The sequence below is a fragment of the Crinia signifera genome, chromosome 5 (assembly GCF_055691185.1).
Source record: "Crinia signifera chromosome 5, ASM5569118v1, whole genome shotgun sequence".
Taxonomy (NCBI): domain Eukaryota; kingdom Metazoa; phylum Chordata; class Amphibia; order Anura; family Myobatrachidae; genus Crinia; species Crinia signifera.
This window is the reverse complement of record NC_139221.1, coordinates 88,726,208-88,742,892: the sequence shown is the minus strand read 5'-3', so window position 1 is coordinate 88,742,892 and position 16,685 is coordinate 88,726,208. Positions and strand designations below refer to the sequence as shown.

Sequence of the window (16,685 nt, the reverse complement as noted above, 5' to 3'; positions counted from 1 at the left end):
AGGGGTCTCCCCTGTGGGCCAGCCAAACACTGGATCAGTGTTTTGATTTGCTATGCTCTACAATGCTGTTATTATTAGTCCTTAATAACACTTTAATATTGTGAAACTTTATTATTTTTGCCTGTGGCAGGTACTAACAAGGTTCTATATTTATGCTGAGACTTATATAACCATTCAGCATTGTGTGATATTATTTTAGGGCTGTTTTTCCTAGTGATACAAATTGCATGGGTTAAAGGTAATAGTGTTTTAGTAGCTGTCAGTGTAAGAGATCTCCAAGAAGGACTTCTAAAAGATGTCTTCTAAAGGATTGCCTCTTTAAACAAATGCTTATTCTTGGACCCTATTACATTTATCCCCCTATATTCAAGAGGGGTGGACTGTTGGTGGATAGCAGTATGCTTTGGAAAATGTATCAATATTTCGAATAGGTTTATTAACAGACAGCTCTTAGAAATTGGGCAACTTAATGGTCACCACCTGGTATCAGTTGACATTTATCAGCAAGATAGTACAATACTGAGTAGAGATATTGTTGTTAAAGTGGAATATACATACTGCTTTTATTGGCATACTGATAATTGATTGTTTTTACATTTGTTATGTTTTTTTAAGGGATTTGTGTTGTTTGAAGCCAAATCAGGTCACATCTCGATTTAACAATTGGGGCTTATTCTGTGCACCTTATCTAGTGTAGTTTGACTTATTTATTTATTAATCTTGCTTTCAGTCTTTTGGCGTAGTCGGCAGATTCACTTTTTGGAAGCAGCTGCTTGTAGATGCACTCATTAATAATAATAATAATAATAATACATTATTGATTAAGTCTAAACAATATACATTTATGTGCTTACTTTAACTGTGTCTCGGAGGAAAGTCTGGCCATCTGCAGCCTAAACTGGCAGCCTGTATGTTACCTCCTGGTGGGAGCCATTTTGTGGCACTTATAATTGAAAACTGCACTTCTTTCTTCCATTCAGACAGCCAAGGGCGTAACTACCATAGGTGCAAGGGATGCAGCTGCAATGGGGCCCAGAGCTGAAGGGGGCCCATCATTGCTGTCTAAGTAATATGTTTTACATATATTTATCACCATCAGTTGCTAAATAGGGGGCCCTTAAAAACCTTAGCTATGGGGCCTACGAATATCTAGTTACGTCCATGCAGACAGCACCTAAAGACACCTGTTATAGCTCTATTAGCCTCCGCCTTGCCTAAGGAATCTGGTAGCATGAGATCTCCCCATATACCTCTCCAGGGCATATTTGTGGAAATTATTGATGCAGTCTTGTAACATGTGTGGCCGCCCCTCTCCCACACACACACACACACACAGCATGTAGGTGTGTGCTACAAGGGAGTAGGGGCATTTGGAAGGCATATCCGGGTATTAGGTACTGGCTAGCAACGTCCCCACAGGGAGCCCACAGAATAAAGAAGGTCTATAGAAGGTTGTTTTTTTAATTAGGGAGGCCAATCCCGGGATCCTGGGCTTGAGCATTTTTAAATCCCGGGATTGGCATCCCAGTTTCCAACATAGCCATCACTTAATGCTCTTAAAGATACTTATTTGATAGAGCACTCATGGAATGTGGCATGTGCAGTGGCAGAACTTAAAGACTTTAGGCAACAGCTTGAGGCTAATTCAGGTTAGATTGCATAAGCAATCCATCCAGCTTTATGCCCAATGGTGGTGTTCTGCGATTGCAGAGGACTCGTTCTGCATATGTGCAGGATCTGTCCTGTGGTCACAGTACAGTGCAACGAACTTTGCCTGATTGACAGGCAGAGGCATTCGCTGGGAGAAACAGCTGACATTTCATATGTGATTCATCTGAATCAGGCCCCTTATGCACTATTCGTGCTCAAAAATTCTCCTTCTCCCTACATTGGGTACAACGGATAGTATGATGGCCCAAAAGTCGGGACTCCAATGGTCAGTATACCGACATCAGAATCACGGCTGCTGGTACTCCGACAGGGGATACACGCCAAGAATCCCCATGCAGGCTTGCATGTGACCCTGTCAGTTGGGATCCCGACTGTTGGGCATTTGAACAGTTGGGATTCCGATGTTGGTATACAGACCATCGGGATCCCGACTGATGGGCCATCATTTGTCACCCTCTAAATCTTAGCCCATTGTTTACGCCACCCCACACCAATCCTTACCTTCCCATCTCTGGACTCCTACTGGTGCCACCTGTGATCCCCAAAATTCTGCACTGAGCTCTCCTAGTTCTTAGCAACCTAAAAACACGGTTTCCTTTGCCTTGTGTATTTATGTCAATGTGTAGTGGCAGGCCAACATGGAATTGTAGGATTTTAGTTGTTCCCACCATAGCACTCCTTCACCAGCACCTGGAACAGCACAGCAATGAAATCTATATACATTATCACCTAGATCAGCGGTTTTCAAACTGTGGTTCCTGATCACAAAGTGGGTTCACGACTCCATGTTGCTGACCATCGGGCGGATTACTTTTTTAATCTCAGTCAGTGATTCAAGGAGTTTAAAAAATCTGTTGAATTGTCTGTTATTTTAGACTCCTCCCATCATGTTGTGCCTCCACAATGCTGCCATGCATGTGGTATCTGCTGAGTACACAGTCATGTGATAACCATCTGCAGTATCTTGCTGGGGTCCTGTTGTTATTATTATTATTGTCTAATAGAATCCAGAGCAAAATAGTTTGAGGACCCCTGACCTAGACCATCTGACTGAATACTTCTTGATTACTTAGGTGTAAATTTAGTAAAGGTCGATTTTTAAATCGATGTTTCAGGGGTTAAAACAGACATTTACTATTTACATGTATTATTGTAAATGTTTGATTTAGCCCCTGAAACATCAGTTTAGTTTGATTTAAAATCTATTGAAATTGGCTTTTATTGATTTTACCCTTCACTTTGGTTTGGGAGAGCTGGGTAGTGGGAAGAGTATATACTCAGAGAGTTGACACTGGGTTCAACTCAGGACAGCCAGGGATGTTCAAGACAAGATTTAATCTATCATAGAAGACAGTAGTGACAGGAACAAGCAGGACCTTCGTGGCATTGGGGTCCATCTACAGTACTACCAACTGCCAAGCGACATAGGTTGCTCTTGGGGCTTTTGCTGCTCAGTGGCAGGTGATGGTACTTTTTTGTTTTGTTTTGTGTACAGCATCTCTACCGGGATCTATGAGGAAAAACATTAGGGTTTAGAGAAGTTTAAAGCCCTCAGGTAGTTCATAAGCTAGTTTATCTATAAATACTACACTATGGCCCTGATTCTGGTTGACTTGATAAGCTGTGAAGCTCCCAGCTAACAGAATCCCAGAGGGCCTGCCCTGCTTCCCACCAAATTGCTGGTCCCCTCTGTATCCCCTCGCGACTATGCGAAGGGATGTGTCACAAAGACACATCCCCTCGCATGTCCCATTGGCGGAGATTTCATTCAATGGTCGCCGACCATAGGATAATTTCTTCAGTCCACATAAATATAAGTCAGTGGAGACTGAATTATATTTGCGGCCATTCCACCGAAGACAGGGCAGGCGGCTGACATCACCTGCCCCGGCAAACCTACACCCGCCCCCCAAAAATTCCCATGGAATCACCCAGCATTTTCATGTAGACACTCATGAAACGCTGGGCGTTCCCATTGGCAACAACCACCCCCCCCCCACCCACACTGCCCCATGCGAATGACCCGGTGACATTGTAAACCGCTGCAGTCATTCAAACAGTGGACTTGCACATGCACACAAAAGACGGTGCACATTTGCAGTCCATCAACTATCCGAATGGATCAGAATGACCCCCAATGTGTGTTTTTAACGTACATTACATAATACTTTTTTGGTCCATAGTGTTTAATTATATATATATATATATATATATATATATATATATTAAAATACGGTACTTGTTTCCTAGCACGGCCACAAATCTTGGCCATCGGGGGTAATTTGAGTGGCCTGCGACGCGACCGACGCGATGCCCCCGATTTTTACATTGAAAACAGTGAAAAATCGGGTCGGTCGCGTCGTGTGCACCTAAAAATGCTTAAATGGTCCAGACGCGATGCCCCCGATTTCCCCATAGGGAACAATGTTAAATGCCTCAATTTACCCGCGATGACCACGATTTCTCATAGGAAACAATGTTAAATGGATCAATTTACCCAAATCAGCATAGGAACAATAGTAAATGGGCCAAAAACACCCCTGAACATTGAAATGTCCCCCCAAAAGTAGTTGACGCCACCCCGCCATCAACGTGAACCCGAAGCGTGGCGAGCGCAGCGAGCCCGCGAGGGGCGTCGGTACGCGTCCTCCGACCTTTTCATGCCCTACTATCCACTAGGGCGTGGAGTGAGAATAGAATAGTGTGGCGAGCGCAGCGAGCCCGAAGCGTGGCGAGGGGTCGCGGATACCTTCACAGGTAAACGCTTCCCTTCGCGGGCTTCCCAGGTGTCCGCGTCGCCATGGACACCTGGGAAGCCCGCGAGGGGACGCGTATAACTGTGAAGGTATCCGCGTGCGCTCGCCACGCTTCGCGCTCGCCACACTATTCTATTCTCACTCCACGCCCTAGTGGATAGTAGGGCATGAAAAGGTCGGAGGACGCGTACCGCCGCACCTCGCGGGCTCGCTGCGCCCGCCACGCTTCGGGTTCACGTTGATGGCGGGGTGGTGTCAACTACTTTTGGGGGGACATTTCAATGTTATGGGGTGTTTTTTGACCATTTACCATTGTTCCCTATGATAATTTGCCTAAATTGAGCCATTTCACATTGTTTCCTATGGGAAATCGTGGTCATCGCGGGTAAATTGAGGCATTTAACATTGTTCTCTATGGGGAAATCGCGGGCATCGCGTCTGGCCATCGCACCCGATTTTTTTAGCGGCCGCGATGGCCCCGATTTTACCCCCGATGAACGCGATTCTGATCGGTGTGGCCGTGCTAGGAAACAAGTACCTAAAATACACCTAATAATTAATCTAATTGACTGTGTCTGGGATTTCTCTGACCATTACATGGCAGAATTTAGCAGCTCTGCCACACTGGGCAGGACTTTTGTGCATTGCGGCTGTGGGGGTTATTCTGGTTCACTCGGAAAGGCACAATCACTCTCTAATGGACAAAACCATATACACTGCAGGTGGGGCAGATGTAATGTGCAGAGAGTTAAATTTGGGTAAGGTTTGTACCTCAGACTGATATCTATATTGCAGTGTCAAAATAAAGGGTACTTGTTTCCTAGCAGGGCCACAATCGCGGGCATCGTGGGTAATTTTTAATGGTCTACGATGCGACCGACGCGTTGCCCGCGTTTTCCCATTGAAAAAGTCAAAATTGCGTCGGTCGCATCGTATGCGGCCAAAAAAAGCATACGATGGTACCGACGCGATGCCCGCAATTTCCCATAGGGAACAATGTAAAATGCCTCAATTTACCCAAATCAACATAGGGAACAATGTTAAATGGGCCAGAGACTCCAAAAAAACCCCCTGACCAGTGAAATGGCCCCCCAAAAATAGTTAATGCCACCCCACGATCAACGTCAACCCGAAGCGTGGCGAGCGCAACGAGCCCCCGAGGGGCGGCGGTACGCGTCCTCCGACCTTTTCATACCCCCACTATCCACGTCGGCGTGGAGTTGAGAATAGATAGTGTGGCGAGCGCAGCGAGGTGAGCCCCGCAAATGGACGCGGATACCTGTGAAACCCGCGAAGGGACGCGTTTACCTATGAAGGTATCCGCGTCCGCTCGCCACGCTTCGGGCTCGGTGGCTCGCTGCGCCTGCCACACTGTCTTTTCTCAACTCCACGCCGACGTGTATAGTGGGGGTATGAAAAGGTCGGAGGACGCGTACCGCCGCCCCTCGCGGGCTCGCCACGCTTCGGGTTCACGTTGATCGTGGGGTGGCGTTAACTATTTTTGGGGGGCCATTTCACTGGTCAGGGTTTTTTTGGGGGTCTCTGGCCCATTTAACATTGTTCCCTATGTTGATTTGGTTAAATTGAGGCATTTTACATTGTTCCCTATGGGAAATCGCTGGCATCGCGTCGCATGCGATTTTTTAGCCCGCATGCGATGTGACCGACGCGATTTTTTTACCTGCGATGCCCCAGATCAAGATCATTGTGGCTGTGCTAGGAAACAAGTACCAAATAAAGCAGCCAGTAGTTACCCTACACAGAAACATTAAAACACCCAAATCTAACTCTCTCTGCACATGTTACATCAGCCCCACCTGCAGTGCACATGTTTTTGTCCATTAGAAGGTGCGTACACACGTACAGATTTTTCTGTCTGATCTATATGGTGGGAACAAAAACCTGGAAATATATGGGAGCATATGACAATCAAAAATTTCCACCCAATTACTTTGATAAATGTGTTATATCAGAATTATTTAAACAAATTGTCTAACTGATCACTGTCTGTTTTCAAGCATTTGGGAACAATTTTTTGATTGTCATATGCTCCCATTTCCAGGTTTTTGTTCCCACCAGATAGATCAGACAGAAAAATCTGTACGTGCGTACGCACCTAGAGAGTGATTGTGCCCTTTCAAGTGAACTAGAATAACCCCCTATGTCCATCCTCTGAGCCTCAGAAGAGTAGGCAGTGGGATGAGCTAGTTTCAAAGTAATCCGGCTGCGGGTGTGACTGGAGTGACAGGTGGTGGATAAAACTGAACCTTCTGTGGTAGAGGCAAATAAGAAAAGAACATGAGTCATGCTCTGAAGCATATAAAAGGGGCATGTGTGTACTTCTGGAGGGGCTCTGCACATGATGAGCATGACTGAGGGAGATCTGAGGCATTGAATCAGGGCACTGCTATAGAGCATATCAATAGGGGGCACTATTGTGTGGTATGTTATGCATCTCATCTCCATAACCAAATTTTAATAAACCCTTAAATGTTCTAAATGTAATAGGGTGTGAGAATCAGAAACTGAGATATTTGGGGAAAGCTTTCCAAAAGCGACAATTATTTAAACTAAAAAAAAAAGGTACTTGTTTCCTAGCACTGCGCCCATCGCATACCGTACTTAGTGGTGTGTGATGCGATATTCCCGTTAAAGTAACAGGAGTGCTTGTACAATGCAATATAGCATTGCATGCCAGCAAATGGCATGCGATGCAATGCGATTTTTAATTGTACAAGCACCCTGATGGGTGCTTACAATGTTAAATGCACCCCCATTGTCAACGCCACCCCCACTATCAACGCCAACCCGAAGCGTGGCGAGCGGTTCGCGTCCTCTGACCTTTTCATACCCCCACTTAATTCCGGATAGTGCATCTTTTTGGAGTTTAGTCCAATGAAGGACTTCTTTCAGGAGAGGAAAACTCTGAAAAAACCTCCCAAAAACTCTGATCAACTTTGATAACTGACACTGTGTGCATATGCAGTGTCCAGTTCACAGGAGGAGTGCGTCGGGGATGTTATGTGCAGGGACAGTACAAATTTGTTTGGTAAATGGGCAAAACCATGTGCACTGCAGGTGGGGCAAATGTAACATGTGCAGAGAGAGTTAAATTTGGGTGGGGTGTGTTGAAACTGAAATCTAAATTGCAGTGTAAAATTAATGCAGCCAGTATTTACCCTGCACAGATACAAATTAACTCACACTATAGTCATTGCTGCCCTGTCTATCTGGGTTTCAATTTGTGCTGTCACAGGAGCGCACATCAGGATCGCAAGGTAAAAAACCTGTGTGATCTGCATACAATCTGCTTGCGATTTTGACTATATAGTCAAAATCTCATGCTGGATTGTACCGTGTGTACACAGCATAACTCTCTCTCTGCACATGTTATATCTGCCCCACCTGCAGTGCACATGGTTTTGCCCATTTTCCAAACAAATTTGTACTGCAATCAGATCTGAATAAGGGCCATAGCTGGGACATTTTTGTAAAAAAATTAAAAAGTGCCATAATTATTAATACATAGGACTCATAAGTGAGATATTATGAAACTCAATATTTTATGAATCATGGCTTGTTTAACCTTCAAAATAACCTCTACCAGCTATCTTATAAAGATTTGTTTCTCATGGTTTTCTTTTGCATATCTGAACAGTCTTTTTGCTTCTTTTCGCCAGCATGTTTGGAAGTCATCTGTGGTTGTAAAGTCCTTGAATTTCTTTGCGATAAATATTCTTAAGCATTTTGAATAAAGCACCGTTTAGTTGCAGAATATTCTGTCAACCGTTACAATGTAAACATATATAAATGTAACCATGTAACATTTCGAAATACTTAAAAATGTCAACAAGCAGTGGTGGGGCTGTCACAGCAGGAAGTACTATAACCCTAACCATGCTACTAATGTTTGTGGTGCAGCTTCAGTTGTAGTCTTGCAATATGAGACACAGTCTAGTACAGGCATGTCAAATCTGTGGCCCTCCAGATGAGACTACACATCCCAGCATGCCTTGCTATAATTTTAGCATTCCCTAATGGCAAAACTGTGGCAAGGCATTATGGGACTTGTAGTTTCACAACAGCTGGAGGGCCACAGTTTGGACATGCCTGGTCTAGTAATTATGGGTTCTACGTACTAAGACAAAAAGCGGACGAAGAAAAAAAAGAGGATGAAGAAAAAGTACCAACCAACACATGGCAGTTAGGAGCTGGTTCACAAGTATTTATTTCCGCCCACTTTTTCTCTCTCCAAGGCTTAGTACAAAGACCCCTATGTCTCTATTCCTAATTCAAATGTATCAGAAGGTTTGATGACAGTGATTTTGCTAATACAGGGCCTTTTATGGATTTGAGGAGTGCACTAATTGGAAATACTGTCATCTGGATCTGTTTTTTATTGTGAAATGCTTTTAAATATCCACTTCTAATTCTTTTATACCACAATTGTTGTGTTTTTAAATATGTAATTTATACATAAATTCCTATATTCTAATGGGATGTTTAATATGTAAGTTTGAACTTACATTAGTGATTCAATACTCTCTAATATAGACCTTACCATGCTTAAAAGGAAGGAGAGGCGCATGGTGGAACTCAATTTAACTCCTAATCAGGTTCAACTTCCATCACTACCCTGCATAGTAATGCCAAGATGAATTCCTACCACACCAACCATGTAAATAGATGATGCAGATGGTGCTAGTGCCACTGGTGAGCTGCAGCCACCTTCCTCTTCCCCATTTCCTAGTGGCTCCATGGATTTGCTTCACCTGCAGGCTGCTCTTCCAGTCCATGCACAGTTCCCAGCGTCTTCCTTTTCTGGCACTGCATATGTAAAGTCATGCCATCATCACCCCTGAAGTGAAGCCACTACAAAGAGCAGGCTCTGTGCATGCTGAAGACAAGGTGAGAGGGGGCTAGACTAGAGTGATGGGGAAACTAGCTCCACCACCTTTCCAGGACCACTTTAAACCCTGAAACTTACTATCTCATCACAAATTATAGGGTTGGTGTTTTTACTTGGATACTAAGTTACATGTGCTTATGTTTATTTCAATATATGTATTTGTTTTACAAGAACTGGCTTTTTTTAGGGTTATAGTCAAAATGTTAACATGTGAAATTAATTGCAGTATAAACATAAAGCGAACTGTGGGCTACATACAAAAACCGCCAGTATTTATCCTGGAGAAAAACTATATAAATGTACTTGCTCCCCTTGCATAGCAACATGGTTTGTTCCAGACACAAAATGACTTACTTATTTGCTTTATTGAATCTGGCACTTAATTATTACTTTAGTCAATTTGATTGAACCATCGGGATTCAAGCTTGAATATCCTTAAATCCTGGACTGTAATGGCAGAGTTTGAGAAACTGTATTAATCATGCATACTGCCAGAAGAACCTCGGGATACACAGAAATTGTCAGAAGCTGATGGCTGGGTGCAACATACCAGGTAAATAACCACTAAATCACCAGGGTAAATTTTGTTTACATTCTAATCTAATCTATTGACATTGAATGCACTTTAAAATCCCTTCCTTTGCCATTGTTGCAAGGTGTGTACTTTTGCTGTGATGTTGGACTCTATGCAAAGTCAGAGATGCCATTGCAGTCCCTGCTATTTGATGAAGCAGTCTTGTTTGAACAGTAGTTTCTCAGAATAATATCAGGATACCTGAGGAATTTCCAAGTCTATAGGACAAAGGCTCTATTCTACTTGTGTCCCCTTTCATTAGTAGGTCTCCTCATCAGCAGGAGGGTAGGCAACTATGAGGTTCAGTCAATTCTCTTATGAGCTGCAGGAAGGAATGCACACATAAGATTTTTCTCACAAGCTGCATGATTGTACATTTCAAATTACTACTGTCCCCCCCCCTTGTACATTTATACTGGAGTTTGACACACTCCTAGCTGTGCCTATACCCTTAAAAAGCACCCTACTTTGTGTTGATGCTTTCAATAGTAGATGGCCCTGATTGGTGAGGCTTTTGTTTTTTTCTTTCTGAATTAGGTTATAGCCTCCAACTTATTCATCGTCTTTCAGCATTGTTGGTCTACTTCAGCAGTAGTTTACCTTGTTTCTTGAGATTCAAACCTTCTTGCAGATGCCATTAACAATCGAACTTCTGCATCTCCCTCAATGGTTCCTTAGAATCTAAACCTGGTTTATTTTAGTTCCTCAGCTCGTTCCATTTTAACCTCTGAAGACAGTCCAGTTTTATAAAATGAATCAGATGATTTACCATTTAAGCATTGTTTAAGTGCAATGAGTTTCAGAATTAGGAGACATGCGCAAGTCCCTTTGTTTGATCTGCCATGATGACCAGTTGATCTTGTGTACAACTCTGACCTTCCAGCTGAAGGTGGTGCTAGGTTTTCCTAAAAAAAAAGTATTATTCTGCAAAGAGGCCGGTGCGAAGGGCAGCTGTCAGTTTAAGTTGTGGTTCCAACCACTCACCAACGATTTGGCTCTAGCTGGTTTTGATACTGGCCAACCTCCATTCTGTGCATTGTAGAGATGCAGCAGAATCCACCATTCACAGCAGATTGGTTCCAGAATGTATCTCTGCATACACCACCAGAGCCAGAATGTATCTCTGCATACACCACCAGAGCCAGAATGTATCTCTGCATACACCACCAGAGCAGTCAATACTACCTGGTCCTCTGTCCAACATTTTCCAAGTATTGATAATATGATAACTTTACTTCCATGTTTGGGACCTGACCTCATTACTACTGCACATACAGTCGCCAATCCTTTTAAAGGCTAATTTTGCAAAGTCTTAGGTCTTATGGCAAATACCCAAATAATGATTTACTCCTGGTAATTTAAAATGTCATGTATAATCATAATCTTCAAAAAAGTTGCCATACAAACAAAAATACACCCCCCCCCCCCCCCCCCAAAAAAAAAAAATGTACAAAGTGAAGTACTATTCAATAAAAAAAAAAAAATTACAAATGTAATCAGTGTGTCTTTGACAAAAGGAACAAATCCCACAAGGGTGGAGTCATACAGTATAAACTGGACAATTTAATTATAAATGTTTTATCATAATAAAAAAAGCAATGATATCTGTACAAATGAATTAATATTATTTTTTAATTACTTACATTGTTACATTGTAGTTGCGGCTAAATAAAGACTTGCGTCCATCAAATGTTCAACCTTCATTATTAAAGTGCATGATCCATTTGCTTCATCCCTTATATAATTGAAATCCGATTTAATTATATACAGATTTTAATTGTTATTTGTACCCCTGGATGTTTTTGCCCAATAGATGATTGTCCAACCTTAATTTAAAATAATTTGTCTCTGCCGACACCACTTCTACAGGAAGAGAGTTCCACAATTTTACTGCCCTTTTATTAGCTTTGTTGCTCTTCTTTGGACTTTTCCCAGTTCCATGATGTGTTTTTTTGTAGTAAGGGGACCAGAATTGTACTCCATATTCTAGGAGCGGTCTGACCAATGCTTTATAAAGCGGCATAGTTACCTTTGCGTCCCTAGACACCATACCTCTTTTTATACAGGCTTGTATCCTATTAGCCTTTTTAGTAGCTACATGACGCTGAACACTGCACCCCAGTTTGTATTTAAACTCCTAGATCCTTTTCCAATTCTGATTTACCCAATGCCATATTATCTCTCTCTCTCTCTCTCTCTCTCTCTGAATTTTGTCATAATTGTACATATACAATGTCAGATATCAGATGGGGCAATCTGAGACCTCATTGATTATGCTATTATACAAGACCTCATGGATTATGATATTCCTAGTAAACATTTGCAAAAACTTAACAATTGCCAGTAATGTTAATGTTCAACTTCAGTGCTGGATTTGTATTTGGTCATTTTAAAAATTGGTATAGAGAAATCAAATAACGGTCTCCGTGATGGCTACCTCTTCAGGCAAGCCTATCATATTTAAGTACCACACGCATAACCCTCTGAAGCAGTTATGTATTATATAGCTTTTCTTTTGGACTTGCAGCTTGGTGGGACTGCTATACTATTATTGGTGCCTGTCCTTGTTTTTCCCCTCCTATGTCCCTATAGCTTGTAAGCATTCAACAGGGCCCTACTACCTCCATGTCTGTCTGTTATGCAGTTTGTTTTATCACGGTCTACTATTGTAAAGCGCAACGGAATCTGCTGCACTATATAAGAAACTGTAAATAAATAATCGCTATAGTGGTAAAACGCTAATGAAGAAGATATGCAGCATTCATTTCTTCTGTGCACAACCATGTCCTTGTCTGCATATAAAATGAAGTGATACAGTATTATGTGGGAAAACACAGCAGTGTCAATGGACCATGACAGAAGTGCAGAAATAATATCAATGCATTTGTATCCTATCTAGTGAGGATATGAAACAAGTTTTTCATTGGTACCAATATCATTGCTTAATTATTATTGTTTTATTTTTTTAAGTGTCCCATTTATATTAATATTTTCACTTGTGGTTTTTGATGCCATTTTTCATTTTGTCAAAGTTGCACAGATTAATGTTTTGCAATGAATATGGCAAATGCCATCTGAAGATGGTGTTAAGTACCAGCACCCACAAAAATATGGGAGCAGCTTTTGCAGCCAAAAACAGTGAGTCACAGCAGATACATCACAAATAGTTGTTTTTATAATTATGTCCCATATAAACTTTAAACATTTTCATAGCATTACTTTCTTACAGTGTTAATATATGTATATATCAATCTATAGGGCTTTAAATAAGTGACCATGACCTTATATGACCCATTTTGGGTTAGGATAGATTGATCAATGTGGTTATTTAATAAATCTTGTTTGTAATAAACAATTTTTTGTGAATAAATATGAATATATTACACATTTAAATGTATATATGTATTACATATTGTCAATTAAATTCCTCTACTAACATTTTCAGCAGTATCGGGTAAACCCCCAAAAGTTAGCAGTGGCAAAAAAAAGTGTTTTTGCCATTTTCCCCACAAAACTTTTTTTAAGCAAACCTACATAAGATCTGCAAAAATCAGCAGACCTTTTGTATTTTTGTGGCTATGACCACTGAAAATAATCGCCAAACGAAAACCCTGATAAGTGCTGACGTTCCTCGGTTATAGGATATTTCCGGAATACTAATTAGCAGTGGTAATTTATAGCTGCTAATTGCCTACTTCCTTTATCCTATTTAAGTTTTTTTTTCCCACTAATCATTGATATTAAATATTGATGGATGGATAAAATGGAGAGTGATAAACATACAGCCAATCAGCATCTACCTGCCATGTCACAGACTGTGTTTGAAAAATGTCAGGCAGGAGCTGATTGGCTGGTTGTTTATCACTCTCCATTTTATCACTTTTGAAGTTTAAAGATCCTGGCCCTTTAACTGATATATAAATGCTAACAGCTTTGCAAGTTTCTTCTTCTTTCGCCAACATGTTTCTCCACTTACAAACCAGCACTCCAAAACATCTATCCTTTTATTTCTGCTAAAGTGGGAATTCTAAGCCAGACAACATTGCCGATTGTCAGAAATATTGTCCATTTTTGACAAGAATAGGTCAAATTTATACTCAACCTATTTAATGTCAGTTACGATCTTCAGATTTTCTGAAACATTCCAATAGTAAAAAAAAGACGTGGATCAGCGAATCCATGTCTTGTCGGAAGTGCACGCTAATTTGACAATTTACACAGATTTCACATTTATAAAGTCGAATTTGCAGCAGTGAATCCCAGCCAAAAAACAACCAGGATTGAATAGTTTCTGGCTGATAATTCCAACTACAGGTATCAGAAATATTGACCAGGACTGAACACCCCATAGGTATATACTATACCAAGTATCTTTTGTGCAAAAGCATCACAATAAATGACAACAGCAATATAAAATAGTTTTCATAGTTTACAAAAATGATATCCAAAAATGCATTAGTAACAGGTTATATATTATGCTGTAGGAACAACACCACTTTGAATAGACAAATTGGGCGTAGCTTCCAAGTATTATAGTTGACAAGAGTCAGTTCCCAAAATTGCTGGCATGAAAGAGTTAATCTTGGAAATGCAACATTTCAACTTTTGTTGTGACATTAAGGAGTCAATTTTTATTAGCCATTAGAGGGGCCAAACTGCCCCCAACTCAGATCGCTTGAGATCCAATCTCGACCCAGACTCAATTATTTCATACACAGCTCTATGGGGCGGTTAACAAAAATCTGCTCATTTGAAGCTACTGTTAGTGCAGCTTATGGTCTCACTTGCTTGTAGGGCGAGCAGCCTCGTGGCTCAATTAAAATTGCTCTAAGCTATGAACCAAACAAAACAAAGAAAAAAAAAATGGGTTCAACTTACAAAAAAACCCCATAAAACTTACAAATGGTGTATAATTATCTGGAAACAAATTAGTAAACCACAGCAATCAGATATTCCATTTTGTGAAACTAGTCCGCCTCCAATCCCCAAGTTATGCACATTATATCTACTTCCCACCTGCATAACATTATTCTGCACTAATTTTATTTCTGTCTTCACCAATTGAAGCCAACAGAATAGTTGCCCAACATAAAAAAATCCTGAAACATGATGAAAGCATATACACTAACTGGTGTGACTACACATGTATAAGGAAAAATGACAATGGGCTATTTCTAAACACGGGCATGAAAAATATATAGTTTGTGATGGAAGAAAAAAAAAAAACATACTTGTAAAATATAAACTGGTAGAGTAGGAAAAAAACTATCCAAGCACAGTTTTGTTTAGAATTAGAAAAGCAAAGTAATTTAAGATCCTTTATACATCTACATTAATTAAAAAGACAGGCTAGCCTTTTTTTGTTGTTCATTTCAAAATTATGCAGCCATTTTTTTTCTGTTTGGTACTAATATCAAAATAAGTTGCTTTGTGCAGCAAATAGGAAACACAGAATACATAACTATCATATTTGCGTACCTGACCCTCTCCATGCGGGAGAAATGCTCTGTTCCTGGACTTCCCTGGTAATGTACGATTGCCATCACCTGTGGTGACACACCTTTACCTAGCTCCCCACAGGTGATGGCAACCATACATTACCAGGGAAGTCCAAGTACAAAGCATTTTCTCCCGCATGGAGAGGGTCAGGTAGGCAAGTATGAACTGTATAGAGAATATAGGCAACACATATATCAAGCATCTTAGAACGCTGGCTGAAAGTGCAAGTATATCAAATCCCAAGAGTAAAGGGGAAGGTAGTTTACACTTTTCCAATAAAATCTCTTTTCCAGCAGAAAAATAACCAATATAGTCAGTAAAACAAAAGAAATAGAAAGAAAGACAGGCAATAAAGTTAAACTATTCTTGCTGACATATACAGGCCTCTACAGAAAATAAGTTTGCCGTTTTCTCCATTTAACCAGCTGATAGGGGACTATAAAGTAAGGGAATATAAAAAATGGCATAGTATTCTAAAATATAATATAAAACTTACATTTTACATGTTTATAAAAATACAAATCTGCAAAACTGAAATGCTACAATCTAAAAACATTTACATAAATTTAGACTATAAGAAAATATATATATAAAAAAAATTGTCCAAAATGGGATTTTCTTTTTTTTCATGTAGTAGTGGATATCCTCTTGCTTTATAGGTTGCACTACGGAGGTGAGCAGTAATTACTAGTTTGCAGTATAGATCATATTTTAGTGGAATGAAAGTTCTACACCGCTAGTAGTAAGAGGCTGTTGATGTGATGGTCTATGCTCTCAAAACATACAGTTCATACACTTCACTGTCTTGCTGCCATAATCGATGCACTCCGGCCCAACACATTCGCAACACGCATTGTGAAACCATCGGTATTTGGATGCTCCCATAGACTCACAGGAAACCTTGCACTGATGGATAGACATACAGTCATCAAAGTATACTACTGTGCACATATGCTCTGCAAAAGAAAACACAAGAAGACAAGGAATAAGGTGAGTAATGAGTTTGAAGTTAAATAATCACATCTGACAATAAATAATGTACTATTAGTTTACATAATGTCTGGTACTTACTGTTATATACCATTCTCCAATCCATATGAGAGTAACTGCTCAACATAGGGGTTGGAGTTAGGGCTTCAGGAATGAGCACCTAAATAAGATAATTTGGTTTCTCCCCTACAATCCCTTACCAGATAGTATACACATTTTATCATTTTGAGGGTTCAAAAACTGAGGCTAACAATACTATCTATTTAAACTGTCTGACTGATGAATT

The 16,685-nt window shown here is 40.7% G+C and overlaps 1 protein-coding gene across 2 annotated transcripts in view; it reads right to left on the bottom strand.

Annotated features, from left to right (window-relative positions):
* Window positions 1–13,063: 13,063 nt before the first annotated feature.
* TWSG1 (twisted gastrulation BMP signaling modulator 1) overlaps window positions 13,064–16,685 on the bottom strand; it is a 33,780-nt gene continuing 30,158 nt past the window's right edge. For both annotated transcript variants that reach the window (XM_083187640.1, XM_083187642.1), the window contains exon 5: window positions 13,064–16,365. In XM_083187640.1, coding sequence (XP_083043766.1) covers window positions 16,184–16,365 — 182 coding nt within the window. In that variant the 3' untranslated portion in view covers window positions 13,064–16,183. The remainder of the gene's footprint in view (window positions 16,366–16,685) is intronic.